General features: G+C 37.3%; 4 protein-coding genes across 5 annotated transcripts; 3 read left to right on the top strand and 1 right to left on the bottom strand.

Moving 5' to 3' along the window:
• The first annotated feature begins 1,759 nt into the window (after positions 1–1,759).
• Positions 1,760–8,015, top strand: LOC110720898 (dihydroxy-acid dehydratase, chloroplastic-like). Its single transcript, XM_021899982.1, has 15 exons — positions 1,760–1,956; positions 2,606–3,169; positions 3,755–3,826; positions 3,921–3,968; positions 4,356–4,510; positions 4,582–4,776; positions 4,851–4,962; positions 5,107–5,176; positions 5,281–5,339; positions 5,445–5,568; positions 5,722–5,792; positions 5,891–5,992; positions 7,203–7,283; positions 7,429–7,587; positions 7,671–8,015. The coding sequence occupies exons 2-15, from the start codon at positions 2,624–2,626 to the stop codon at positions 7,719–7,721; spliced, it is 1,845 nt and encodes a 614-aa protein (XP_021755674.1). The 5' UTR covers positions 1,760–1,956; positions 2,606–2,623; the 3' UTR covers positions 7,722–8,015.
• Positions 8,016–8,405: 390 nt separating this feature from the next.
• On the top strand, positions 8,406–14,913 carry LOC110720897 (upstream activation factor subunit UAF30-like). Of its 2 annotated transcripts, none has more exons than XM_021899981.1 (4): positions 8,406–8,863; positions 10,062–10,250; positions 11,084–11,231; positions 14,509–14,913. In XM_021899981.1, the coding sequence occupies exons 2-3, from the start codon at positions 10,077–10,079 to the stop codon at positions 11,210–11,212; spliced, it is 303 nt and encodes a 100-aa protein (XP_021755673.1). In that variant the 5' UTR covers positions 8,406–8,863; positions 10,062–10,076; the 3' UTR covers positions 11,213–11,231; positions 14,509–14,913. The 2 variants fall into 2 exon arrangements, with proteins under 2 accessions (XP_021755673.1, XP_021755672.1); XM_021899980.1 differs by having other exon boundaries at positions 8,409–8,863; positions 10,070–10,250; positions 14,509–14,907.
• Positions 11,219–14,497, bottom strand: LOC110720896 (GDSL esterase/lipase At4g26790-like). Its single transcript, XM_021899979.1, has one exon. The coding sequence runs from the start codon at positions 13,188–13,190 to the stop codon at positions 12,615–12,617; it is 576 nt and encodes a 191-aa protein (XP_021755671.1). The 5' UTR covers positions 13,191–14,497; the 3' UTR covers positions 11,219–12,614.
• A 250-nt stretch (positions 14,914–15,163) lies between the features above and the next one.
• LOC110720895 (photosystem I chlorophyll a/b-binding protein 5, chloroplastic-like) lies at positions 15,164–25,411 on the top strand. The gene is made up of 6 exons (XM_021899978.1): positions 15,164–15,435; positions 22,289–22,421; positions 22,646–22,758; positions 24,140–24,241; positions 24,649–24,737; positions 25,038–25,411. Exons 1-6 carry the CDS (start codon positions 15,227–15,229, stop codon positions 25,175–25,177), a joined length of 786 nt encoding a protein of 261 aa, XP_021755670.1. The 5' UTR covers positions 15,164–15,226; the 3' UTR covers positions 25,178–25,411.
• Positions 25,412–25,579: the final 168 nt, after the last annotated feature.

Here is a 25,579-nt window from a genome sequence, read left to right as displayed (position 1 = left end):
TTCTTCAAAAAAAAAAAAAAAAAAAAAAAAAAAAAAAAAAAAAAAAAATCAAAAATCCAATTACTCCTTTCATTAACAATACGAGTATTTTTTTTGTTATCCTATATGAAGTACGGAGTACTATTATGAACCATGAAGTAGTATTATAACCTTTTAATTTTAAAAATATAGGTGTGAAAATAAAAATATTAGGAATCACTCTTCATTGGGGCAATTTATAAAATCATAATGCAAAAACTCGAATTAAGTAGAAGAACCAAGACTAATTATAAATGAAAAATACTGGAATATTTGAAGTTTTTTAAATTACATATTTTTTATGTTTCTTTTTGTTTTCAAACTCCTAATCTTTTAAATAAATAAGGGTTCTTGGACCATTACGATATGCATCCTAGATTTTTTTTTTTTTTTTGGAATAGGGTTTGCATCCTAGTGTTTAGAATCTTTAAGGGGTCGTTTGGTTCGCTGGAATGGGGAAAGGGAATGGGAATGATTCCCTTTGTTAGTGTTTGTTTTCACTTATTTGTCTTCCCATTCCCCCATTTTATTTTTGGGTTTACCCAAAGATCTCCTAAACCCATTCCCCACCCACCCTACCTTTTGCATTCCCATTCCCCAACCACCAGTCCACCACCATACCCTATCAACTGGATGCACCTTGCCGGAACTCACTTCACCTTGCCGGACCCTCGCCGCCCTTCGCCTGACCCTCGCCGCCCTTCGCCGACCACCCCATCAACCCCAACCCTTCACTGACCACCAACCCCATCAACCCCAGCTCTTCACTGACCACTAACGAACCACCACCATCAATGCCCTCCCTTTCCCCTCCTCCCGGAAACCACCAAAAATCCCATCTCCCTTACCCTTAAACCACTAGATAACCCCACCATCCTACCTCCCTTTCCCCAAAACCACCAAACTGACCCACCACCTCACTCGTCCTTCGAAAATCACCGCACCCACCACTCCATCCCCTCACCCGCACCACACACGTCGATGAACACCACCTCCACGCCATTCCCACAAGAATCGCCGTTGCTCTTGACGAGGTCAAGGTGGGAGTTCGAAGGAAAGAGATGGTCTGGGTTCGTGGAGGCGTGGGTTTGAATTTGGGTTCGTGGAGGTCTGGGTTTCGTCTTGGTGGTGGCGTGGGTTTGAATTTGGGTTCGTGGAGGTCTGGGTTCTTGGGGGTGGCTGTTGGTTGGGCGGTGGGGTGGCTGGAGAAGGTGGAAAAAAATGAAGGATAGGTGTTGTGGTGGTGATGTGGTGGTGCAATGGTGGTGTGATTCCCATTCTTTTTTTGTAAACAAACAACATGCTTAATTTTGAGGGTTTCATTCCATTCTCCTCCATTCCCTTTCTGCATTCCATTCCGATTCCCCTCTGCGAACCAAACGGCCCCTAAATCTAAAGTAAATGATTTGATAAGCTAATAAAATCTAAAAAGACATCTTTTCTTAAATATAATTCTACCCTAATTAAAGGTAAACTTCTAAAAATAACGACTATTATTATCCACAAAATACTTCCATTCGCCCTCCTAATATTGCAGCATATAAATATAGAAATTCATGTGATAAAATAGAGACAGAGAGAAATTATAAAATATTGCAATATTTGTGAAATTTCATACTTCTTAAAATAATAATTGTGGAACGGAGGTAGGGAGGAAGTAATTCATACGAACTAGCATAGACTACCTCATAAGTCATAATGGGTATTCTTATTTGGACTATGATAATAATGTCAAAAGACTTGAAGCCCAACAACCAAAAACTGATTCCACTTTCCAACCTCACTTGTAAATAATTGGTTGGATTACTCAATTCCATTAGTTGTGTACTTGTGTTAAACCCCCTCACTCTCTCTCCTCGCTTCTTTACGTCCGCCATTTTTCTCACCTAAAACCTTCAGTTTTGGGTTTATCTGAGGTCAGAGTTCGACAGTATTAAGGTAATTCCTACTTTTTATATTAATTTGATTACTTTCCTTATTATAAGTTGTACTTAGCTTCATTTCAATGTATTATACAGAATATTTTTAATTTTTTTTGGCTGAAATCTTCAAAGTTTTGATTTTTAAGCAATTTCTAGCATTACCCAGGTTAGATTTTAGGATGAAATTTCTGTTTTCTTTTCAATTTAGACCCAATGAAATGCTAGTTTTCTTAATTTCAGATTTTTAATTTTTGAGCAATTTTATCATATCCTAGAATAAAAGTGCTGTTTAATTTGTTTGTTTTAAATTTATGATGTTGCCCTTTTGATTTAAACAACCATTTAATGTTGCTTATTTCTCTTTGATTGTTTTTGTTTCATGTGTGAAATCGTTTTTTTTAATCGTTCAACCTAGAGTACAGTGTTGTTCTTGGCATACTGTTACCACCTACCAAATGGGTTGTTAGTTTTAGTCCCGAAATTCGAGCTAAGAAACGAATGGTTGATTGATTATAGTTTTTCAGGTGGAATATTTGTAAATAATTAATAACGAAGTTTTAATCATTATTTTTTTTTGTTGTAATTTGGTACTCATTGATAAATTTCTCCCCATAATTACAGTGTTTGTTCCCATATCTTTACCTAATTACTCTTTTGCTATACAGCTATAATAGTCAACAAAGATGCAAGCTGCTCTTGTCGTTCCGAATGTGGGTTCAAACTTCGCTGCTCCCTGCATTTCAAAACGATTAGCTCCAAATGCTCATAGCTATCGGCCTTTGAAATGTGTTGCTTCACTCTCAAGTCCAACAGCCGAACCACAGACAGTTGTTACATCAGAATCCACAGGGGGAAAGCTCAACAAGTACAGCTCTCGCATTACTGAACCTAAGTCTCAAGGTGCCTCGCAAGCTGTTCTTTATGGAGTTGGACTGTCAGAAGATGATATGAGCAAACCTCAGATTGGTATTTCATCGGTTTGGTACGAAGGTAATACTTGCAATATGCACCTGTTAGAGCTAGCAGAAGCAGTGAAAGAGGGAGTCCAAGAGGCCGGGATGATTGGCTTTAGGTTCAACACTATTGGTGTTAGTGATGCTATCTCGATGGGTACTAGAGGCATGTGTTACAGTTTGCAATCACGGGATTTGATTGCTGATAGTATTGAGACGGTTATGTCTGCTCAATGGTATGATGGAAACATCTCTATCCCTGGATGTGATAAAAATGTAAGTATTGCTTATTCTGGTCATCAACTTGTCTATGATGATCGAGATTAGTATCTTCGTTTCGTGTTGAGTTACAATATCAAGTGTATTGTCATCTGTGGGATTTAAAACATATGTGTTATTATAATGGATCCCTAACCATGATGGTTGGTAGTTAATTTCCAGTCCTAAAAATTTTGAATAGTGACTTACTTTGAGGTTGTAATTTGTGAATAATTCATTCGTGTGTTGATTGTTTGTTTCTTTGATGCATAAAATTGAAATTAGAGCATTTTATGCATATATGTTGCTCAACATTTGATGGAAATGAGAACTGATGAATCATGTTATTTGGCAATGTGACACATGAGATAAATGTTCAATGCAAATTGTTTACTCTCATTTGAATTTTAAATTTTGAAGGTGTTCAGTATCCAATTTCTAAAATTGGGTCCCTGTATCCTGTTGTTTGCTAAATTATATTATTGCTTCTTTGAGGCTGATACATGTACTTTGTATTTTAATAAGATGCTATCTTGAGTTTGGTTAAGTATACAGTAAGTTGGGCCACTGCCTATACGTTGTTGATGATTGTGCTGTTTACAGATGCCGGGTACAATCATGGCTATGGGACGCCTTAATAGGCCAGGCATCATGGTCTATGGTGGTACGATCAAGGTCAGGATTGGAGATTGGAAACTTTGTATTGCTCCATCTTTCTTTGCCCCTCTGTAAAACCATCTTTTATTTATCTTTTAATTTTGATTTGCAGCCTGGTCATTTTCAAGGTCATACGTTGGACATTGTTAATGCGTTCCAGGTATGTAGCTAATTTTCCATGTGACCTTCGTTTCCTTGAATATGAATTTTATCCTCTTAAGAATAAATGTGCTGGATTTTAAGGATTTCTTGTCACCTTAATGCACAACTATCATGCTGTCAAGTTATCTTTCCCTGTCTTTCGACTTTGAATGAATGGCAGCGCTTTGCTGGAAATGCATGCTATAACTCTTAACTCTACTACTTAAGCAGCTCATTTGAGATTTTCATGCTGTAGCAGTAGTATTATTTAGTATATGTTAGGGGGAATATTATTGATGATATGTTCTAATGCTTTGTGTTAAATTTGTAATTTGTTGCTGAACTAAAGCAATTACCTTTAAGTGCAAATGTGCAATTTTTCATTTTTTTTTTGACTCTTCTGTAGTGTTACGGGGAATTCGTTAGCGGGTCTATTAATGATGAACAAAGAATGAATGTCATCCGTAATTCCTGTCCTGGAGCAGGAGCTTGTGGTGGTATGTATACTGCAAATACCATGGCATCAGCTATTGAGGCTATGGGAATGTCTATTCCTTACAGGTATTCTATTTACTTAATAGAGTTGAGCTTTTGTTCTTTCTTGGGTTATAATTCCCCCTTCTTTTTCTAAGCTCGTCAACACCAGCTGAAGACCCTCTGAAACTAGATGAATGCCGTCTTGCTGGAAAATATCTCCTCGAACTGCTTAAAATGGACTTAAAGCCACGAGACATAATAACTGAGAAATCTCTGCGGAATGCAATGGTTGTGGTGATGGCCCTTGGTGGGTCGACCAATGCTGTCTTGCATCTAATTGCTATTGCCAGGTGAGATATGCTGCTGTGTAATTTCTGTAGCCTGCTTGAAATTGGTGCCTAATAGGCCTCTTGTGTCTATGTAGGTCCGTTGGTGTAGACTTAACTCTTGATGACTTTCAGAAGATAAGCGATCAGGTTCCATTCCTTGCAGACCTTAAGCCAAGTGGAAAATACGTTATGGAAGATTTACATAAGGTACATTTGAGCTCCCCTTACCTTGATCGAATTTTAACTTTTGACTTTTGTAGCCAAATGATAATTTCCTTACTTGGGCTATTAGGTGAGCTTTGTTTTGTTTTCAGTATTGTAACTTATACTTCTTTTGATGGATCTTTATAGGTTGGTGGCACACCTGCAGTGATTCGCTACCTTCTTGAGCTAGGATTTCTAGATGGGGACTGCATCACTGGTAATTCTTCCTGCACCCTTGGACATGCTTTTGCTTCAAGTCATTTGCTTTTGTTAATCTTTTATATAATAAGTCATGCTCTTTTGTGTTTCTTGTTTGTCTAGTTACTGGGAAAACATTGGCAGAGAATGCCAGACTCTTCCCAGCCTTGGCTGAAGGTCAGGTATGATGCATATCTTCCATGCTGTATTCACTATTCATGTAAAAAGTTTTATCCTTCAAATTTTCTTATTAATAATTTATTAAACTGTTTGTTCATATGTTTCAGCAAATAATACGGTCATTGTCAAACCCCATTAAGGAAACGGGGCATATACAGATATTGTATGGTAATCTTGCTCCAGAGGGCTCTGTAGCAAAAATTACAGGAAAGGAAGGACTATATTTTTCTGGTAATTTCCCTTCTAGCCAAACACTTTTTGGGTTATTATAAATCTCGTGGCCTTCTAATTTTAGAACTATGTGAAGTTGTGAAAAAACAGGATTTTCCTTTTCTCACTAGACCTAATAATGCAACTGAGAAACTTTTATATATAAACTTTCAGGTCCAGCCCTTGTTTTTGAAGGAGAAGAAGCTATGATAACTGCTATTTCAGAAGACCCCCAGAGTTTCAAGGTACTTTTTGTGCAACTGTTGGTTCACGTACAGTGACTGACTGATCAAAAATTTTCATATATATTTGCTGCTTGCTTATTAATTTAAATATATTTCAGGGTAAAGTAGTAGTCATTAGAGGAGAAGGGCCAAAAGGTGGACCTGGCATGCCTGAAATGTTGACACCAACTAGCGCTATAATGGGAGCAGGACTGGGAAAGGTATTTTGACATGATCTACATGCTTGCATTGTGCCTGAAATAATGAAATCATCTTGACCTCACTCTTCCCAATCTCCTTAGAAGCTTTGGGGTAATAATGTTAATGTTGGCATTTTGCTAGCCATATTCTCACTGTTTATCTCTATCTTAAACGGACTCTTACAGCCTTTGCTTACGTCATCAGCGAGGTTTAATGTCACTTTATTTCTGGGTCAGCACATCATCATTGATAGTAATATGACCCTTCACATATGATATCTTATGTATTACATCTGATATGATGACATCTTCTGTCAAAGAAAGAATAGGTTTTAGTTTCCAAATTCCCCTCAAATACTTTTGATAACTTAATGGGGTATTTGTTTGATTAGAAATGAGGTTGGTATTCTAGGGAACGGGAAATGATTTTCCAACTCAACTTATTTCCCATGTTTATTAAAGAGGAATGGGAAATGATAGTGAAATGGCAAATGGGAAATGAAGACCTCATTCCTCACTATTTTATTATGTATGGAGGGCAGGTAATTGAGGATGGGAATTGAGAGAAAAGTTAAATTCCTCATTGCTATAGTATATGAGAAGGAAAGAGGAAAAGCGTGTGTAAGGATATGTTGTAAATTGCTGTTTATTCCCGACCTATTTCCATCAATCCACCAAACAAGAAATTGTCAATTAATTTATGAATTTCCAATCTCTATCCCACTCTCTATTCCCCAACTCCCATTTCCACATACCAAACACCCCGTCAGGGTTATTCCAACAGTCATAGCTTTTGTATCTAGTTATTTTATTTACACGTATGTAATTATGTATTCAATCTCTTGGGGCGTTGTGTCCTTTTGTAGTTGTAATTCTGTAAGTATTTGATCAAAGAAAATATAAAACAAGCACTCCTGGTACCCGTTTTGGAGGGAAAGGAATTTTGGTACAAAATGCCAAAAGCTATATTAACCTGACTCTTTGTTTTGCCTCAAGTATCCCTATTGGATCCTTCCACTGAGACCTCAGTTGACCCTTCATTCTGGACAGAAAACATGGAATTTTTAAAAAAAAATTATATCAGAGTGTGAACTTGGACAGGTTCACAGTTCTAGTGTCTAACACCAATACCTGGTTTAAGTAACATAGCCCAAAAGAACAAAGGGGTAGTTGAAACATTAGATTTCTTCTCGAATTATGCCTAACATAACCATGCTTTGGATTGTTGCAGGATGTGGCTCTCCTAACTGATGGAAGGTTTTCAGGAGGTTCACATGGATTTGTTATTGGTCATGTTTGCCCTGAAGCACAAGTATGCACAATTCTTTGTCTTTCATTGTTTAGTCTTTCTTATAACAAATTTTCAATCCTTCGAGGGGTGTGGTTTGCTAAATTTGAAGTTCTAGACAAACAGAAATGGTAGGATCTAATGTAATTATACTTTTCGGAATGTTTAGGAGGGTGGACCAATAGGTTTGGTGCAGAATGGAGACATCATCACGATTGACGTTGGGAAAAAGATTATGGATGTTCAGCTGACGGACGAAGAGATGGAGGAGCGAAAAAGAAAGTGGACCGCACCTGCATACAAAGCTAACAGGGGAGTACTGTACAAGGTATCGCTTGCATTTCTTTACACCCTTCTAACAAAGTCCACACTCCTGTAATTTTACTGACAGTTGTGTTCCTTCATTTTCAGTATATCAAGAATGTGCAGTCAGCTTCAAGGGGCTGTGTAACTGATGAGTAGCCAGATGAGAAAGCATTGATTTATTTAAAGCGAAAACATCTTCGCATTCTTGATTCTAGTTTGGGATTTTGAAAAATCCCACAGATGTGTGTTGGCTTGAGCTTTTTGTTTACCGGTTGTAGTTTTAGTGCTTGTAATCTAGTCTGTTGTACGTTTTATGAGGTCTAGTATTCTTCGAACAGAAACGCTGAGCAACTCAGCATTTTGGAGGAGAAAGGGATTATTGATTGAAATTATGCCTGTGCTGAAGTTGCTGGGCAAAAATAAATTCACCAAAGTTTTTGCATGTTTTAAGATGTTCTGTGTCCTTATTGCGTTTCTACTTCAACTTTGAACTTTCACCATTTGTTGAATTCGAGCATCATTTATTCTTCAGAGCAACACAGATGTTTGATTGATATCAAGGGGATAAGTTTCTCAAATTTTGCAACATGTGTGTTAGAATGTACTGAGTAAGAATGTTCCTCAAAGCTCTCACTTACACCTCTAGTTAACCACATAAAATAAGCTCAGATATGAAATTAAAGTTGTCATGTCATGTACTCATGTTCTATTCACCAAACAAATTGCGATAAGGGTTAACAAGAGAGGTAAAAGCTCAATTAACAACTACAATAATTCCAGCTATGTTACCGAGCAAATGAGGTTTATAAAGCTTTAATAAATTCAAATAAGAGAAATCAAGTGAATAGAATGCTACGGAGTAAAACGATAAACTTCATTTTTTTTTTTTCTTTTCACAAAAGACTTAATGTTACAACTTGACAAAAAACTTCAACTCTCATAGTTTCATATAGTCATATACAAAGTACTAAATTACTAATACATTAGCGCCGACCTAACTTGAGAAATTTATTCCACGATTTTCATTCCAACTCAATCGTTACACTAATTTTTGACACATTTTATTTCATGATTGTCATTCCAATTCAATCGTTACACTAATCTTTGACACATTTTTTTTCAATGTTTTACGACAAATTGAATATCAACCGCGCAACACATAAAATCTAGCAGTAAGGTATTGACACTTCAACTGTCAGCAAATTTGGAGAGAGGCTGCGCGCAAAACCCTTGTAAAAAACACTCTTTCATTGCCTGCTGTTCTTCCCAATTAACGTCGCTCCAAATTTATTCTCCAGGTTTCTTCTTTTTTAGCCTTAATTTCTCTAAAATTCAATTATTTGTTTATATTGAATGATTCACTAAATTACAACCATTTTTTGAGCTTGTTGATCGATTACATCAACCATCACTATCATGTTTGCAAAATTACATACCAAATAGTAGTGATAAGGAGCATGCACAACAAGTGTTTGATAAAAGTCCCCTTTGAATTTGCTCTGTTTTTCTGAGTTACAATCTTGTTAAATGTGCATAAATCTGTCTTAAACCTTGGAATTTGACTAAAGATGATATCTTTCTCTTTTTCCTCCATATTTATTGAGTATAAGTACAAATTCTGAGATGGGTTTTCCAAGTTACTGACAGTAAGCTGAAAGATGAACGGGGGGGGGGGGGGTTCAAGTTATTTAATTATCATTTTGATGTATAGAGACCGACAAAGGAGATATTGTAAGCAATATTCACTCCGAAGTCCCACCAAAACTTACTAGTTGGCATCCATATGATTAACTATAAGCTTAACTAATGGAGAAATTTCCAACTTGGGGTATTGGGGAATAAAAAAAAAAAAAAAAACGATTGAGGACGATTAGGGTGTTTACGCAGAAAGTCTTGATAGCATCTAGAGTTGCTACATGGTATCTTTCTGGCATATCAGGTTTCGTAATTGAGGATTCAATTTAACTCGGTATTGAGGACCTCCCATGTTTTGTTAGTTTGGTTTGATTGAGTATAGAAGAACTGGTTGTTACCTGTAGTTGGAGAAAATGAATTTACACCTATAATCCTATATCCACTTTCAAGAAGTTGACATCGAAATTCATTATATAAGTTGTGAACTACTTGTATAAATGAAATGTTATCTAGAAATGGTCCAACCTTAGTTACTAAATTGTATGCTATATTTTGCTAGTGCATGTTATATGAATTAGTTATTGACAAAGAAAAAGTCCCCTCTTTACCTTCCTTACTAAGGTCTATGAGGATGGATCAAAAGGTTTTAGTCTAGGCAATTCTTACTGATTATTGATTGGACATGTGCACTTGTAACAGGCATCTAGTAGTCTTTTGTATGCTATTGTGATGTAGTATAGAAGTATATATTTTGAGTAGATCATTATCTGCACCAAAAAAATGTTTTCTGTTACATACTTGAAAGCATAGAAACAGAAGTAGATAATGCTGGTGACAGTTACTAATTTATCTTTATTTGTGGCATGAAGGTTTAAAATGCTACCACCGCGTTTGAAGAAAAGTGTGATAGACAATCCAAAAAAGCTTGCTAATTTGATTGATCTAGTAAATCTCCCATCAACTTTGCGGGAGTTTGTTGGTCAATCTCAGATTTCTCGCTTGGGGTGCTTCATGCGAGTTTGGTCCTACATCAAAACAAATAATCTCCAGGTTACACCAAATAGTTTCTCTTTGATATTTAATTCTGATGATTTAGGGGATTTACTTTCACAATTTTAAAAGTTTCCTATTGTTAGAAGATTCTTAAATTATTTATGGTCAGATCCTGTTCAGTCAGAAGATATTATTTGTTAATAATGTAACATTTGATTAGTGTATCGTCTCACTTTCAGCTGCTTGTTCTGTGGTAGTTTATCCTCAAGAATTCTATACTTTTGTGGAGCAGATTTTAGGTATTCAATTAGTAGTTCCTGTTATATTTTAGGTCCATTTGGTCAAAGGTCATAAATTGAGGTGATTTCAATGAGTCTGTGCTTTTTCTTACCCCTTCTTATTTTTGTAATGTTACTGCTTTTTATCTCCAAGTATTCGATTTTCTACGTTAATTCTCATTCCTACTCTGAAGGTAGTTCCAAATGGTAATGAAAGTTTAGGAAGAAAAACACATGCTTGGGGTGGAGATGCAGTATCATAAACATGTCAATAGGACTTTCCATGCAAAAGTATGCTCAAGTAGTCATTACCTCTCATTTACCTTGTACCAAATATACAATTTGTATACTTTTAGTGTGGCATTGTCTCATGCTTTGGAACCTATTTCATCTTACATTATATTTGAACTGTTTATTCTCCTTTACATCAAGGGGTCTTAGATATGTTGCCTAGTTTTTTCTGTTAAATGAGCTGATGAAGAGAATAAATAACAGAGAAAGGAGGGGTGCAAATATGTAACAACAGTTGATTCCTCTCCTCCAATTATCATAGTACATTTGATTCTTGACATATTGTTTGCCTTGATGCTGACAAGAAGTGTGTCCATGCAGGATCCACAAAACAAAAATTATGTTAATTGTGATGATAAATTGAAGAGTATTTTGCTTGGAAAATCAAAAGTGGATTTAGCTGAGCTTCCTTCCTTGATCAAATTGCATTTTCCCAAGGAGCCGAAGTGATGTTCACTCTGTATTCAAGGTTCATGCCATCCTCTGCTAGTTGTTGCAATACTATATCATAATTAGGCTCTTGTTTTTCTGCTTTACATTCTGTTAACTGCATATGAAAGTTCTTGCCAACCTGCAATCAACATAAATCTACAGAATAAGTAGAAACTTATTTTATCATTTTGCTTGTCAAAGTTGGGAAGCGTGGAAATGAAATAGGAGGCATCTCTCTCTCTCTCTCTCTCTCTCTCTCTCTCTCTCTCTCTCTCTCTCTCTCTCTCTTTTCTTTATTTTTTATTTTTTTTTGCAATTAGATTCTGTTTCAGGATCTTAGACAATGAATTAACAGGATTATTTACTCTAAGGAGTAAGGAACTAAGGATTAAGGTGTCTGATGAAAATTATATTATACAGTCTTACTCTGATGTAATGTGGTATGCACAATTGCACATGATGCCTCATTGCATTGTAGGAGGGGATCATATACCTTGTTGTCAATTATAGAAACTTGGTTGACCATTTCTTCATCAGATGAGCAGCTACAAGACCATTTGTTCTTTCAGTGGGATGGAAAGCATCCCAAAATACATATTTATCAGCATCTTTACATGTGAATGGGTTGAGTTGATCGCACATATAACCCATCTCAAGATATCCAGTGGCACAACATCCTATGTCTGCATTGTCAAATCCTGAAAATAAGAAATTAAGCATCCATATACATTAATTACTTGAATGTGTTGGCAGTTATAAATACTCCCTCTGTCCAAAAATGTAGTGCCTATTTTATTTTGCACGATCTTCAAGACGTACATTTGTCCATCGATGCCTTTTATTAAGTATTAATAGAAATTTAAATTATTTATTATAAAACTACACATTGAGATGAATCCAACAACATATCTCAGATGATTATATCTTTTTGTGTATATTGATGAGAATTTTTAGTCAAAGTTTTTGAAGTTTGACCATGAAAAATGAAATAGGCACTATAATATGGGACGGAGATTAGTATGATAATGCTTTATAATTTTCATAGCAAATAAATAATAACTACTCGTATTTGTATTCTCCTAAAAATAAATTTTATAATAAAACAGTTGTAAAGTTACATTTTATTTACTCATTCCAAGAATTGACTTATAGTATATATAAGGCCCGATAAGGGTATTTTCTTGCAAGTTTACTTAAAAAGAAAGGTTATAAATTTTTGTTTGGTTTAAACAGAAAAGTAATTTTTGCATGAAGTGCAAGATGATTTCATGAAAAATGTGAGCCATGAAGCTTGAAATTTAATGCATTATGTTGTGCTATGTATGATTTTAAGGATTTAACTGCCCAATGGCTGAGTTTAAAGCCAGCTAGCTGTTGCAAAACATTAGTTGGTATCTGAAAGGGTAAATAGCATGATATATCATGTGACTGAAAATGTTTGTTGCATTTCTTCACACTTTTCAGGCTGGGCCCTTTCAGTTTTAAGTGAAAATATCTTACCGAAAGAAGATGGCTTTTGAATCATCTCTAAGAGAATGTCGTAAGGGTTTGATAATAATAGCTGTATTCCCTTCAGCTCTGTGTTTAGCCTGTCGACCAAATTTGCCAATTTCATATTAAATTCTCTAGCTACCTGGTTGTATTCTTCTATGCATTGACGCTTAAACATGATGTTTCTGGTTCTTTCCAATGGCAAACATCCCATCGGAGGTAGGCCACCGAGTGATATTCTACGAGCTCCAAGATTATATAGTTCTTTAATGAAGTCATTAGCAATCCCAATGAGGAAATATTGGTACTCTTCAATACTAAATTCCAATCGTCTTTTATGGCGTGCATAGTAGTTCTCTAAGAAATCATTGGTTCCAATACTTATTAGGTATACTGCTTCTTCAAGAATTGTGTTAGCTCTCTCATCACCAACATAGTCCCTCAGCTGCTGCTGGTATTGCTTATAATACTCTACTTCCTTCCATAGTGGGAGAACAGACTGCATTTTATAATTATGCACAATATGTTAGCTTTTTACATCCTTATATAGGTAAGACTTAGAAGTGTTAGAACTCTTGGAACAAGAACACCAAATTTAGGCACATTAGAAGGTTCAACACTTTATGAATCAAGAATTTCTAGCTATAGTAGAATGTTTGCTTTTTTTTTTTTTTTTTGGTAGTTAGAAGACTTACTAGCGTATCAGACGTAGCGTTATCATACCCTGTTCCTGCTGATGCAAAACAAACTCCTGTAGCAAAATCATCTATGTTGTAATTAGGATTCAAGAAGGCAGGGACTACTGGTTTCAGCCCAAATGCCTCAGAGATGAAATCTGATGGGAGACGACCATTGGAAAATCTCCCAGTGGGTTCGCCTCCAAAAAAATCACGACCATATGGTTCAAAGTTGCTCCTCAAAATTGTGGAGAGCTCATTGTTGTTCCCTGTATCAACAGAGGAGTCCCCAAAGACTATGACCGCCGGAATTTCAGCATCAATGGCTAGGAAGTATTGTAGTAGTTTAATGAAGAGAAGCCAAAAGGTAGCCTTGTGTATCATGTGGGTTTAGTCCTATGTGCACCCTTTTCAATGTTAAAACGCTGGATGTGCTGCTGGGGTTAGACTGTGCTTATTGAAAATTGAAATAGGCTGATGATAGAAGAATTTCCCTGCCCTTTTTTTTGTATTTTTATTTTTCTTTCCTTTGATGAAAAAATGGTAGAAGAAAAAGCCCAATAAGAGGGAATTCTTGAAATTTGTCGGTGTAGTTTGTTACTAGAGGGAATTGACTTATGTTGTGACTTGTGGTGGTTAGAAAGAAGCTGCTTTGCTTCCTGTTATTGTTTACAGGTGGTGCATCAGGTTCAGATTATAAACTTTGACAGTTACACGACTCGTCATTGGATTTATTATAACGGTTCGATATAATCTATGACGCGGGAAATAATCAATACTCTGTATTTAATACTTCGTACTTCATATGTATTACCAGTCTTTCATCATTATAATTTCTTGTTCTGCTAAATGCATGTACTGTCAATTGTGTATTGAAGAGCATTTATCTTTCATCAGAAAGAAGTTCTCTGATAATTGTCAGAAATGAGAGGTTCAGATGCAGAAAGGTTGAAAGAAGAGATGGCAGTGGGAAACTGTTATAAGCTAAACTTTAACGCTTAAAACCCCTTTGTATGCCCTCATTGCTATTACAGTTTAAGAAATGCATGATATCCATTTGTTTTTCCGTTTAACATGCATTACTTTTGTGATTAAATGCACCTTCACATTTTCATTAACTGTTACATTGTGGTCTTGTGGATGCAGATAAGGATGAAGACGTTAGTGCATGCTGCTTCCATATCTGCTGGTTAATGATTCAACGTCGAGTGACCAATGACATGTATTTAATATATGTAGCATAGTTAACGAAAATGCAGCATATCATTTGTTGAAAAAAATGAAAAGCTGAGTTAAAGATTCATACACCTTTTTCGTTACGTAGAAGGTGTGGAAGGTTGAACCCTTCCATGAGGAACTCCTAATTGATCTCTGGGATTTAAACGACTCTTCTTTTGATTAGGAAAATCTTTGAGTGCACACATAATTCTAATATCCAAACTATAATAAGAGCGGTCTTGTTTAAATAGTGTATAAATGAATTTATTTCTCCGACAAAATGTGTTTTCAAGTTGTTTTTGAAGTAATTAAACTTGTGTGTTAGAGGAACAACTCAACCAAAATTCCAACATAATTATTGTGGTTAATCTTTATTAACATAGCCGAATGAAATTCCAAGTAAATAGTAAAGCGATAAACCAAAATTCTAGATACGGTCTCGATTTAACGATTTATTAAGTTAAATTTCTAATGGCTAACCGAACTCGAATTTGGAATTGAAAACCATAAGGGCGGGATAGGTTGCTCTTACGGTTACCATAGGATAAGTTGGGCCCATTATATATCTCATTGCCACCAAGTAAATTGTGAAGCATTTTTATGGCATATATTGCTCGAGTAGCTTGGCATTAAGCAAGGAAAAAAAATGGCAACTACTTCTGTAGCAAACAACATCCTTAAACAACTACCTTGTAATTTTAGTTCATCATCTTTCTTAACAAACAATTTGTACAAATCTTCATCAATAGTACTAGCTACTCCTCATGATAGATTAACTAGGCAAGTTGTTCTTCAAGCTCAAGCACGTCCCACGTGGCTTCCTGGCCTTGACCCTCCATCTCACCTTGATGGAAGGTAAGATTGTTTTTTTATTTCTTAATAATCATTTTTATTACCAAAATTTGCTTAATTAATCTCATAGTTGAACATCAACTAAATTCTTGCATTATCATGTACTTAAGATGACTTCTCTTCAACTTGTTTTGTAAAATATATTCTTGTTATAATCAGACTAGATAAGACTAAAACAGAAAGATTCTGACCAATCAATTCAAAACTACCTGATGCGGTTCACTTATTGCTTTAATTGCATGTTAACAAAATTTAATGAAATTTAGACATTTGTAGAATGAACGTTGAAATGATTTCACTTGATAATTTTTTTTTAAGACACACTAATGTAAAAACATGGTATATTTTAGTGTTCCAAAAAAAAAAAATGGTATATTTTTGGAAAATAAAAAAGATTAGATTAGATTAGACCAAAGATTAGACGTATTAATATGAATACGTTGATTGTTGAAACTCTTGAAAGTAAAATTGGGTTAATAACTAGTGCATTGTTTTTATGGAATATAAATAGGTCGGTCCAGATCAAAAAAAAAAAAAAAAAAAAAAAAAGCTTTCTAGTGAGAGAAAATCTGGTGAGAGAATCTCTCTTCTTCGCTTTCCCTTTCCTCTGCTTATAACTATCCTTTCTCAGTTTCTAACTTTTCCCTAAATCTATCATCATGTCCGATAGAGTCTTTCCAAGAACCTTTGTTTTTCCTCATATTTTAGGAAGTTATGAATATCCTCCACCTACTTTTAAAGAAATTGACATAAATTGGCAGTGTAGTGTTATTGGAAAATTCTGGGATGACCGCAAATTTTCAGTAGCTCTGGTTCAACGTTTAGTTTCAAGGTTTTGGCATCTCCGGGCTATAGTTAAGGTGTTTCCCTATGGTTCCGAGTTCGTGTTCAGTTGTGGAAATGAAAACGATGCGGAGGACTTGGATCGTCGTGGCCGGTTTGCTTCATTTTAAAGGAAGTCTTATGGTCCTACAACGCTTACGAGGTCATGATGTTCTTGAGAATTTAAATTTGCACTTGGTTCCGATGTGGGTTCAAGTTCAAGGCCTACTTATTCGCTTCTCAGTTCCGGAGATCACATCTTTAGTTCTAAATCATGTTGGTGACTTACTTATGGAAGAAGGGAACATAATGGTTAGTTCCCTATCCCTAAGCTTAGAGTTAAAATTTTAGTTATTTATCGTTACCTTTGATTGCGGGTAGTTTCTTCACAACCTATGGCAATCAAGTTACTTGGATCCGTTTTAAATATGAGGGAATATTTCGCTTTTGCAAAAAGTGTGGTTTTGTCGGACACGGTCGTGGAAGCGGTCCAAAATCATACGAATTAAGTAAGTTTCACTTGGAGCGCCGCTTTCGTAAGCTACACGAAAGTGGCGCACGTGTCCTATTTGGTCCAACGGATGTTTCTCTATACTCTAATTCCATTCGAGGTATTGCTCCTAATCCTGATAATTGGACCACGGAATTATGGTTTGGAGATAATGACGAAGACAATCCCTTTGAATATCCTCCTGATTCTCATCCTTCTAATTGGGATGATTTTAGTGGCATAATTGATAATTTCTCAACAACTTCGACATCATTATCACCTCCGCAACAACCTCCAGCTTCTCTGTCGGGTTTATTTCCTGGTCCTCCGCAAAGTGGGTATCGGAACAGTAAAGATGAAGTGTGGCAGCGTGAATTAGGAATTAGTTGGTGCATCAAGGAGGATCTGGAGATCGACGACCCAACACCGACTTCTAATGTAAATCGTCCACGTGTCCTTCATGTAGACAATCCTCGTCACTCTTGGAGTTACATGGGAAATTGGCAAACATCGGCATCTGGTTAGAGGGTTAACCACGGTACTCCTCATGGTCAAGTCCCTATACCTCCACGTGTCCCCTTCCTGCTGCCTTATCAAATCTTCCATGGTCACGTGACTTCTCAGCAATAAGGTCTGGACCCGAATTCTTATTCATCTCTTTCTAGGCCTCCACGCACTCAAATTAGAACTTCGGATCCTTATGTCATAGCTTCAGCTTCACGTGGGCCTATTCTACCTGGGCTTTAGGCAGATTCGAACTATCATGGGGTTTTATTTCAAGATCTGGGTCACTCAGCTATGAATCCAGTCTCTATTTTCTCACCTCCTCCTTTAGGGCCCTTAGGCCCAATATTTCAGATCCTTTTGGAGCAGGCCCTAGTAATTGGGATGGAGGAGAATCCACTCCTCAATTCGAATTAGATCAACAACAGTTGGGTTCTCTAACCCCATCTCTTGCTTCTTCTTTTCCATTGGCTACTCCTGAAAGTTCCGACTACCAACTTGATTCTTCTTCTGGTGGATTCGAATTCTCACAATCTCAGCCATCTGTTTTATCTTCACTCATGGAAATGACAGTAGACTCCGACAAGCCGACCTCCATGGATTACTCTCCTCAATATTCTCCGACTTCACCTCATAACTTTAATTTGACTCTGCTTCTCCTCTGGTTTCAGTTGGAAATAATGGTAAGAAACCCTCCCTTTTACGTTTAAAAATGGTACGAAGTAAGGATAAGATGTGGCAATGGGTGAATGAAGAAGGCGTGCCCTACCAAGCGTGGCACTTCTTTCTCTGAACCACATACTCCTCCAGCGATTGCTTCTCCAAGCTATTTCTCATGTATCAAACCTCTTAAGAAGCGCAAGGGGATGCTGGGACAGCCGGTTTCTAGACTCGACCTCGCCAGATACTTCTGATCAGGGTTCGATGGCCCCCCTCCAAGGGTCACCTCCAAGGCAATGAATGTTGATGCCTAGAACTGTAGGGCATCGGAACGACGAACTCCCCTAAAGTTCCTTATTTGGCTTCCCTTGTCCGGTCCCTCTCAGTAATTATTATGTTTATTATGGAAACTTTTGTTGATGTAAATGATGTTGTAGGAAAACTAGCTCCTTTAAGGTTTGATGGCTTTTGTGGTGTGGATTCGTAGGGTCTTAGTGGTGGTTTAGTGGTCTTTTGGTTTTCCCTTGGTTAAGGTTGTTCCTATTTAGGTTTCATCGCATGTAATTTTGTGTGAAGTTTGTACTCCTTATATTGAAATAAAATATATAATGTTTGTGTATGGGTCGCCTCACTTGTCGGGTCGATCTATTGTCTAGGCTGAAACAATTATTACAATCATATCCAAATGTAGTTCTAATTGGGGATTTCAATCAAGTAGAATATACTTCTGATAAAGTTGGAGGTTCTGATAAAATTGCAGGGATATCAGCTTTTCAGGAATGGAAGCTTGAAAATGGTTTGATGGACATTCCTTTTTCTGGACCCCCATTTACTTGGAAAAATGGACATAATAATGGAGATCCAACTTTCGAACGTTTGGGAAAGGAATTTGCAACACAACTTTGGTTTCAGGATCACCCGGATGTCCTCCTTCTACACCAACCTATACCGTTTTCAGACCATGCTGCTATAATTTTGCAAGAAAAAAATCCTCCTGTCAGGCGTAGGCCTTACAGAGTAGATAATTGGTGTCTCCTTTCTAAGGAAGTTGCGGGTATAATTTCCTTAACCCGGTCTCTGAATTTTTCAAGATCCCCTATGTTTTCCATTTCGAGGAAACTTGAAACGCTGCGGACAAAATTGCTTTCCTGGAGTATTAATCATAAGAAATTGTGGGGTGCCAATTGGAGCGAGCTACATGCTTCTATTGCTCTTTTTGCTCCAAACTTGGGATCCAAACTTCATAAACATTTGTTGCTTTTTACTCGAGATGAGAAAAGAGCTTAATCACAGGCTGCTTTTTTATACTGGAAACAACGAGCTAAAGTTAAGTGGGATGCTTTGGGCGACTCGCATTCACACTTGCTCTTTTCCTATGTTCAGGCTCGGCATCGAAAGAATGAAATCCAGGGTCTTTTGGATTTGAATGGTTCTTGGGTTCATGATTAGAAGGGTGTTCAGAAAATTATTCTTGATTATTACTCAGATATTTTTTGTGCTTCTTAAGATCAGCTAACCCGTTCAGATTTCGATTGGGAGTCCCTGGGTCTTTCTCAACTCTCGGACGGTGATAAACAACACCTTATGGTCCCAATTTCAGCTGCAGAGAATAAGCAAGCTATCTTCTGCATTGCTGATTCTAAACCTCCTGGATTAGATGGTTTCACTTCGGCCTCTTTAAGTCGCATTGGTCTACTGTTGGCCCTCCGGTTATTTTGGCTGTTCAGTATTTCTTTCTCCATGGTCATATGCTTCGAGAATGGAATCACCCGTTCCTTGTTCTTCTTCCCAAGGTAGATCATCCTCAGCAACCTTCTCAGTTCAGACAAATTGGCTTATGTAACGTCCTTTACAAATGCATTGCAAAATGAATTTCGAATCGACTTAGACAGGTTTTAAAATTTGATATGAATAAAGCGTATGATCGGGTCAACTGGGATTTTTTGTGGCAATCTCTTCGCGCCTTTGGTATTCCCCCATAGTGGATTCATATTATTCAACAATGTGTTTCCACGGTCTCTTATCAGATTATGATAAATGGCAATCCTGCAAAGATTTTTAGACCAGTTCGGGGCCTACGACAGGGAGATCCTCTTTCTTCTTACCTGTTTTTCTTGTGTATGGAAATCTTTTCGGCTATGATCCGTAAAGCCGAAAGAAATAATTTATTTCGGGGTCTTAAGATTTCAATGGCGCCTGCTATTCTTCCAGCCTTCTCCCTGCTTTTCTATTACAAGATCCGTAAAGCCGAAAGAAATAATCTATTACACATCTTTTCTTTTCGGATGACTCTCTGCTTTTCTTCCAGCCTTCTCCCTCGACATGTGAAGAAATTATGCACATACTTCATACCTTTTGTGACATTTCAGGCCAGATGATAAACCTGCAGAAATCCTTTGTGCGTTTTTCTAATATTTCTAATGATTATAGAGAATATTTGGCTTCTGTTTTGCGACTGAAAGTTCATCCGTCTTAGGGGTCGTGCTTGGGCCTTCCAGTGGATATTGGCAGAAGTAAATGTAAACAATTTGCACCCCTCGTGAATAAAGTTGCCTATCGGTTAAGCAACTTTGCCTCCCTTCATCTTTCAGCAGCTGCAGAATTGGTAATTCTTAATTCTATTGTGGTTGCTTCTCTCAACCATGTTCTTTCGGTCTTCAAGATTCCATCTTCTGTTTGTGACAAAATAAATAATCTTATGATTCGGTTTTGGTGGAAATCGAATTCTCGTTCTAAAGGAATTGCGATGACTCCCTCTTCTCTTCTTTTTACACCTAAAAGGTTGGGAGGCTTGGGTATGAGACACCTAGGTCTCTTTAATTCAGCCTTGTTGGCTAAGCAATCTTGGAGAATTATGTAGAATCCCCAGCTTCCAGTCTCACACGTTTATCAAGGTAGATACCCTTCACTGGTACACTGTTCTTCTTCAGGCCGCATTACACGACCTTTGTGGGGATGCAGGGGTTTATTGGAAGGTTTTAAATCTCTTAGGTTGAGGCTTCAATGGAAGATAGGAAATGGTTCTCAAGTACGTATTCTTCGGGATTCTTGGGTGTCACAGACTTCTGTGTGATTCAAGGATACTATGGCTGGGTTGGTTCAGCCGAACATGGTGTCTTCCCTTCTAGATCCATGTACTAATGCATGGGATTCTACTTTGGTCCATTCTTTATTTCCTTCTTCCACAGCAGTTAAGATTCTAGCCCTTGAAAGGCCTGTGCAGCCTATGGATGATTTTGTATACTGGAAATACACCAAGGACGGTTATTTTTAAACGAAGACAGCCTTTGCATGTTTATTTCAACACTCTAGTCTCCCTTACTCTTCGAGTCTTCCTGTTTCTTCCGCATGATGGAAAAAGCTTTGGGCGTTACCTGTTCTGCCAAAATGGAAGCTATTCGTGTTGAAATTATTGCATGATGCGCTTCCTGTTGCTGCAAAATTACATTCCAAAGGCATACCTATTGACCCTTTGTGCTCCTTCTGTCATAATGCTACAATTGATCACCTCTTCTTGCATTGTTCGTTCTCTCGTCGTCTCTTATTGGTTTGTGGTCCTCTTGGTATTCGGATTCCTAAGAATGATCCTCCTCCTTTCCCAAGTTGGTTTTCGTCTTTGCTTACGTCTATGGTTGCTCTTCGGGAATGTTCGACTTTAGATTCAACCCTTTCCTTCACTTGGGCTATTTGGGTTTCCAGAAACAGCATTAGGTTTAGAAATTCATCTTACTCCCCTTCAGCAGTTTTTCAAATTGCAAATGATTGGCTTAGACGTTATGCTGCTTCGAAGGAATTCAGTCCTCCTTCAGACTCTACCATTCCTCCAGGATTTTGTCCTTAACTGCTTTCCATTTCTCTTCGGAGTTGTGGTCAGGAATTACCTACTGTGGTTCTTACGGTTGATGGTGCTTGGGACTCCAATGCAGTGATGGCACCGGTTGGTGTTTTTCTTCTTTAGCCACTAATAGCCACTTAGGGGGTGGAGCTCAAGCCTGCTTTACTTTTTCAGCCTTTCAAGCATAACTGCTTGCCTGACTTTTTGCTTTACGAATGGCGCTTCAACAGGGTTTTACCCGTCTGCAAATTCACACTGTGTGGCTATTCTTTATGCTTTTGGGGACAATCGCACTAGGGATATTTCGTCTGTATGGCTCCATCAACAACTCAGAGACATTCTTCCTGCTTTTACCGTCTGTCTTATTAAGAAAGTCTCTCGTGATGCAGTGTTCCCTACCCACCAGTTAGCGACTTCAGCCAGGAAACGTCAGTTTATTTATTATCGTTTTTAGTCTGTTTTCTTTGGAGTGAAACTTTGTCAAAAAAAAAAGGTCGGTCCATTTGTATTTATAATTTTCTCCTAATGGGATTTGGTTTGCATAGTTTGGCAGGAGATTTTGGGTTTGACCCACTTGGATTGGGAGAGGACCCGAATAGCTTAAAGTGGTATGTTCAAGCTGAATTGGTTCATGCCCGTTTTGCTATGGCTGGTATTGCTGGCATTCTTTTCACTGATGTAAGTACTTGAACAATGTAGATGATGAATAAAACTTGGCAAATGAATTGTAATTTTTCTATTCGCCAAATAACATAGTTGTTGCACGTTGACTAATTTTTTTTTAACTCGTATAGATTTTGTTAGGTCATTGAGGCAAGTAAAATGAGATGAAGGGAATATTATTTCTTGAACTAGACTATGCATCTTACACTAACGCGTGAAGCCTATTCTACACTATGCAGTTGCTTCGAACTACAGGGATCAGTAGTTTGCCAGTGTGGTACGAGGCTGGTGCAACCAAATTCGACTTTGCAAACACAAGAACCTTGTTATTTATCCAATTAGTCTTAATGGGGTAATTCTTTTTACGGAAATTTCATGATATACCATTGAGTTTCTTCAAAATTCACCATATACCACACAACATTTTTTAATTCACCATATACCATTGAGTTTATGAACGTTAGCACAGAATACCATTAATGGCAACTGTCGTTAGTCATTAACGTTAATTGTGCCACATGGCAGCTTGTAATTGGTTGTCTTTTAAATTATTTAACTTTAAAATAATTATTTAATTAATCATTAAAAATAAAAAAAAAAGAAAAAAAAAACCCTTATCCCCTACCTGGCCACCGTAACCCCAACCACCACCTCCACCTGCCGCCGGCCGGCTGCTTACCCCTCCCTTCACCTGCCCCAATGGTGGACTGGTGGTTGCGGTCTTGCGGCGAAGGAGAGGACGAGGTTGGCTATGGTGGATTGGTGGTTGCGGGCTTGCGACGAAGGATAGAGAATTTGATGGTGGTGCGAAGGACGAGGTTGGCTATGGTGGGCTTGCGGCTGTGGAAGGGGGATGGGTTTTCGGTGAGACTAGGGAGGAGGGGACGCACCACCATTAAACCGTCCCTACTTTATCCACCAATCAACCACCACTCCACCTTATTACCCCAATTGCACCAATTTTGCATCAAATTGAAGACCCGTTTGGCATTATTACCCCTTTCTCCCTCGAAATCCCATCCCCTACCCACCGTCGGCGTCTAAAGCCCCCCTCCCTGCGCCGGTGAACCCAAATCGGCTGTCAGCGAATGGGTTTCGGGGGTGGGCGAGAGTCGATTCTGGGGTTTCAAGGGTGGGAGATGTGTTTTTCTAGGGTTTCGTTTGAAGGAAAGATAGTTCAAGGTGGGGGATCGTCGTATAAGGGGGAGGGTGATGGCAGGGGAGGGGCGACGCCGGCTGCGGGCGGAGGTTCGGGGAACCGGCTAAGGGAGGTGGTTGATTGGGTCTGAGCTTCGCCGGTGGTAAGAGGTGGGTGGCAGAAGGATCTGGTGGTTGTGGTTGGTTTGATGGTTTTTTTTTAATAATTATTTTTTAAAATTTTTATTTTCAATTTTATTAATATTAATTATTCTTTAATTCTTTATTTAAGTAATTAATTAGATAATATTAATAAGAGCCAATAAGTGAAAGCCACGTGGCACAATTAACCTTAATTACTAACGGCGTTAACGGAAGACTAACGACAATTACCACTAATGGTATTCTGTGCTAACGTTCATAAACTCAATGGTATATGGTGAATTAAAAAATGTTGTGTGGTATATGGTGAATTTTGAAGAAACTCAGTGGTATATCATGAAATTTCCGTTCTTTTTAATAGATTACCAAGATTTTGCACTCTTCATTTGCATTGATTTCACTCAAGTCCCTTACTAATTATAAACTATTGCCAGATTTGTGGAAACTAAAAGGTATATGGACTTCGTTAATCCTGGATCACAAGTTGATGGTCCTTTCTTTGGCATGGAATCAGCATTTGGGGGCTTAGAACCTGGGTAATTTTAATTATAATCATCTTTCATATTTCATTTGTTATAAAAATTCGACTCATTTTTCGTTTTGAGGTATTTCAATAAGTTTAATTTACATTTATTAATTTTATATTTTTTACTGTCTTATAAGGAATAAGTTATAATATCGTCCGTTATACATTATACCGTACCACTCATTCTTTTACATTATTTAAATTATTTTTACATACACATACCAACGTGCACACATTAAGCTCAATTATTTTTTTTCCCAAACTTTTTAAAAACCGTGTATAAAAATGAGCAATATATATGCACCAAAAAATCAAAGTTATTCTTGTAAAAAAGAAAAAAAAAAAAAAAAAAAAAAAGTTATTAATGAGTACAATTTTTCTGGTTTGGCTTAGATGATTTATAAATTGGAAAAACAGGTACCCAGGTGGCCCCCTGTTAAACCCTCTTGGCCTAGCCAAAGATATAAAGAACGCTCATGATTGGAAGCTCAAAGAAATTAAAAATGGTAAGTTTTAGTTCATTGTTCTAATTTCTCAATATCAATGCTTAATGTTTATTTTGTTTCAATAATAATTATATAAGCTTTTCGAATTTTGAACTATATCCTATGTTATTTCGACACTTTCTTTTACGTTGAGTGTTGCGTGTCAGATCCTCTGATACTTTGACACGACACGACACCTAAATACATAATAAAATTATATAAAATATGGAGTGTCGGACACAACACACAAATCCGAGTCTGTGCAATATAGATTTTGTCTACAGATTCTGAAAATTAAGTGTGAATTGAAATGTGTTTCAGGACGATTGGCGATGATAGCTATGTTAGGCATATTTGTGCAAGCTTATGTAACACATGCTGGTCCAATTGAGAATCTTGTGGAGCATCTTTCTGATCCATGGCATAAGACCATCATTCAGACTCTCTCCACCTCAACATAATTCATTCTGACACTTTTTTTTCTTCTGTGATTGAATATTCAAAGTTATTCAATATGTAACATACATGATCAATACGAAGTAATTACTCATTATTATCAAAAAGTTGAAAAGTGCATCAGTATCCCATTGCTCTCTTGTGGGTCAAATTTTAATTTGATCACAAATTTTCACTGTTCTATCCTATAAGAAGGTAATACATACTCGTGAGATCTTGTTGGATTTGTTGCAATATCTATTCTTACATTATGATATTTTTAAAAATTTTGCTAAACGAATTTGGAGATATTGACGTGTTTTCAAGACCATGAAAAGTCAAATGCGGCAACAAATAGGTACGAAGGGGACAAATAGCATAACCTATGCTTAGTATGACCTATTGTTTACCAAGATAACTATGCTAAC

Source organism: Chenopodium quinoa, unplaced genomic scaffold (genome assembly GCF_001683475.1).
Source record: "Chenopodium quinoa cultivar QQ74 unplaced genomic scaffold, ASM168347v1, whole genome shotgun sequence".
NCBI classification, from domain to species: domain Eukaryota; kingdom Viridiplantae; phylum Streptophyta; class Magnoliopsida; order Caryophyllales; family Amaranthaceae; genus Chenopodium; species Chenopodium quinoa.
This window is presented reverse-complemented; position numbering and strand designations above follow the sequence as displayed.

Bases quoted from the DNA above. Each gene is read 5' to 3' on its own strand.
- LOC110720898 (XM_021899982.1), top strand. From the start codon at position 2,624: ATGCAAGCTGCTCTTGTCGTTCCGAATGTGGGTTCAAACTTCGCTGCT. The intron at 3,969-4,355 runs GTATGTAGCTAA...ACTCTTCTGTAG, and splicing joins ACATTGTTAATGCGTTCCAG to TGTTACGGGGAATTCGTTAG. The intron at 5,177-5,280 runs GTAATTCTTCCT...TTGTTTGTCTAG, and splicing joins AGATGGGGACTGCATCACTG to TTACTGGGAAAACATTGGCA.
- LOC110720897 (XM_021899981.1), top strand. From the start codon at position 10,077: ATGCTACCACCGCGTTTGAAGAAAAGTGTGATAGACAATCCAAAAAAG. The intron at 10,251-11,083 runs GTTACACCAAAT...GTGTCCATGCAG, and splicing joins TCAAAACAAATAATCTCCAG to GATCCACAAAACAAAAATTA.
- LOC110720896 (XM_021899979.1), bottom strand. From the start codon at position 13,190: ATGCAGTCTGTTCTCCCACTATGGAAGGAAGTAGAGTATTATAAGCAA.
- LOC110720895 (XM_021899978.1), top strand. From the start codon at position 15,227: ATGGCAACTACTTCTGTAGCAAACAACATCCTTAAACAACTACCTTGT. The intron at 15,436-22,288 runs GTAAGATTGTTT...TGGTTTGCATAG, and splicing joins CCATCTCACCTTGATGGAAG to TTTGGCAGGAGATTTTGGGT. The intron at 24,242-24,648 runs GTAATTTTAATT...TTGGAAAAACAG, and splicing joins TTTGGGGGCTTAGAACCTGG to GTACCCAGGTGGCCCCCTGT.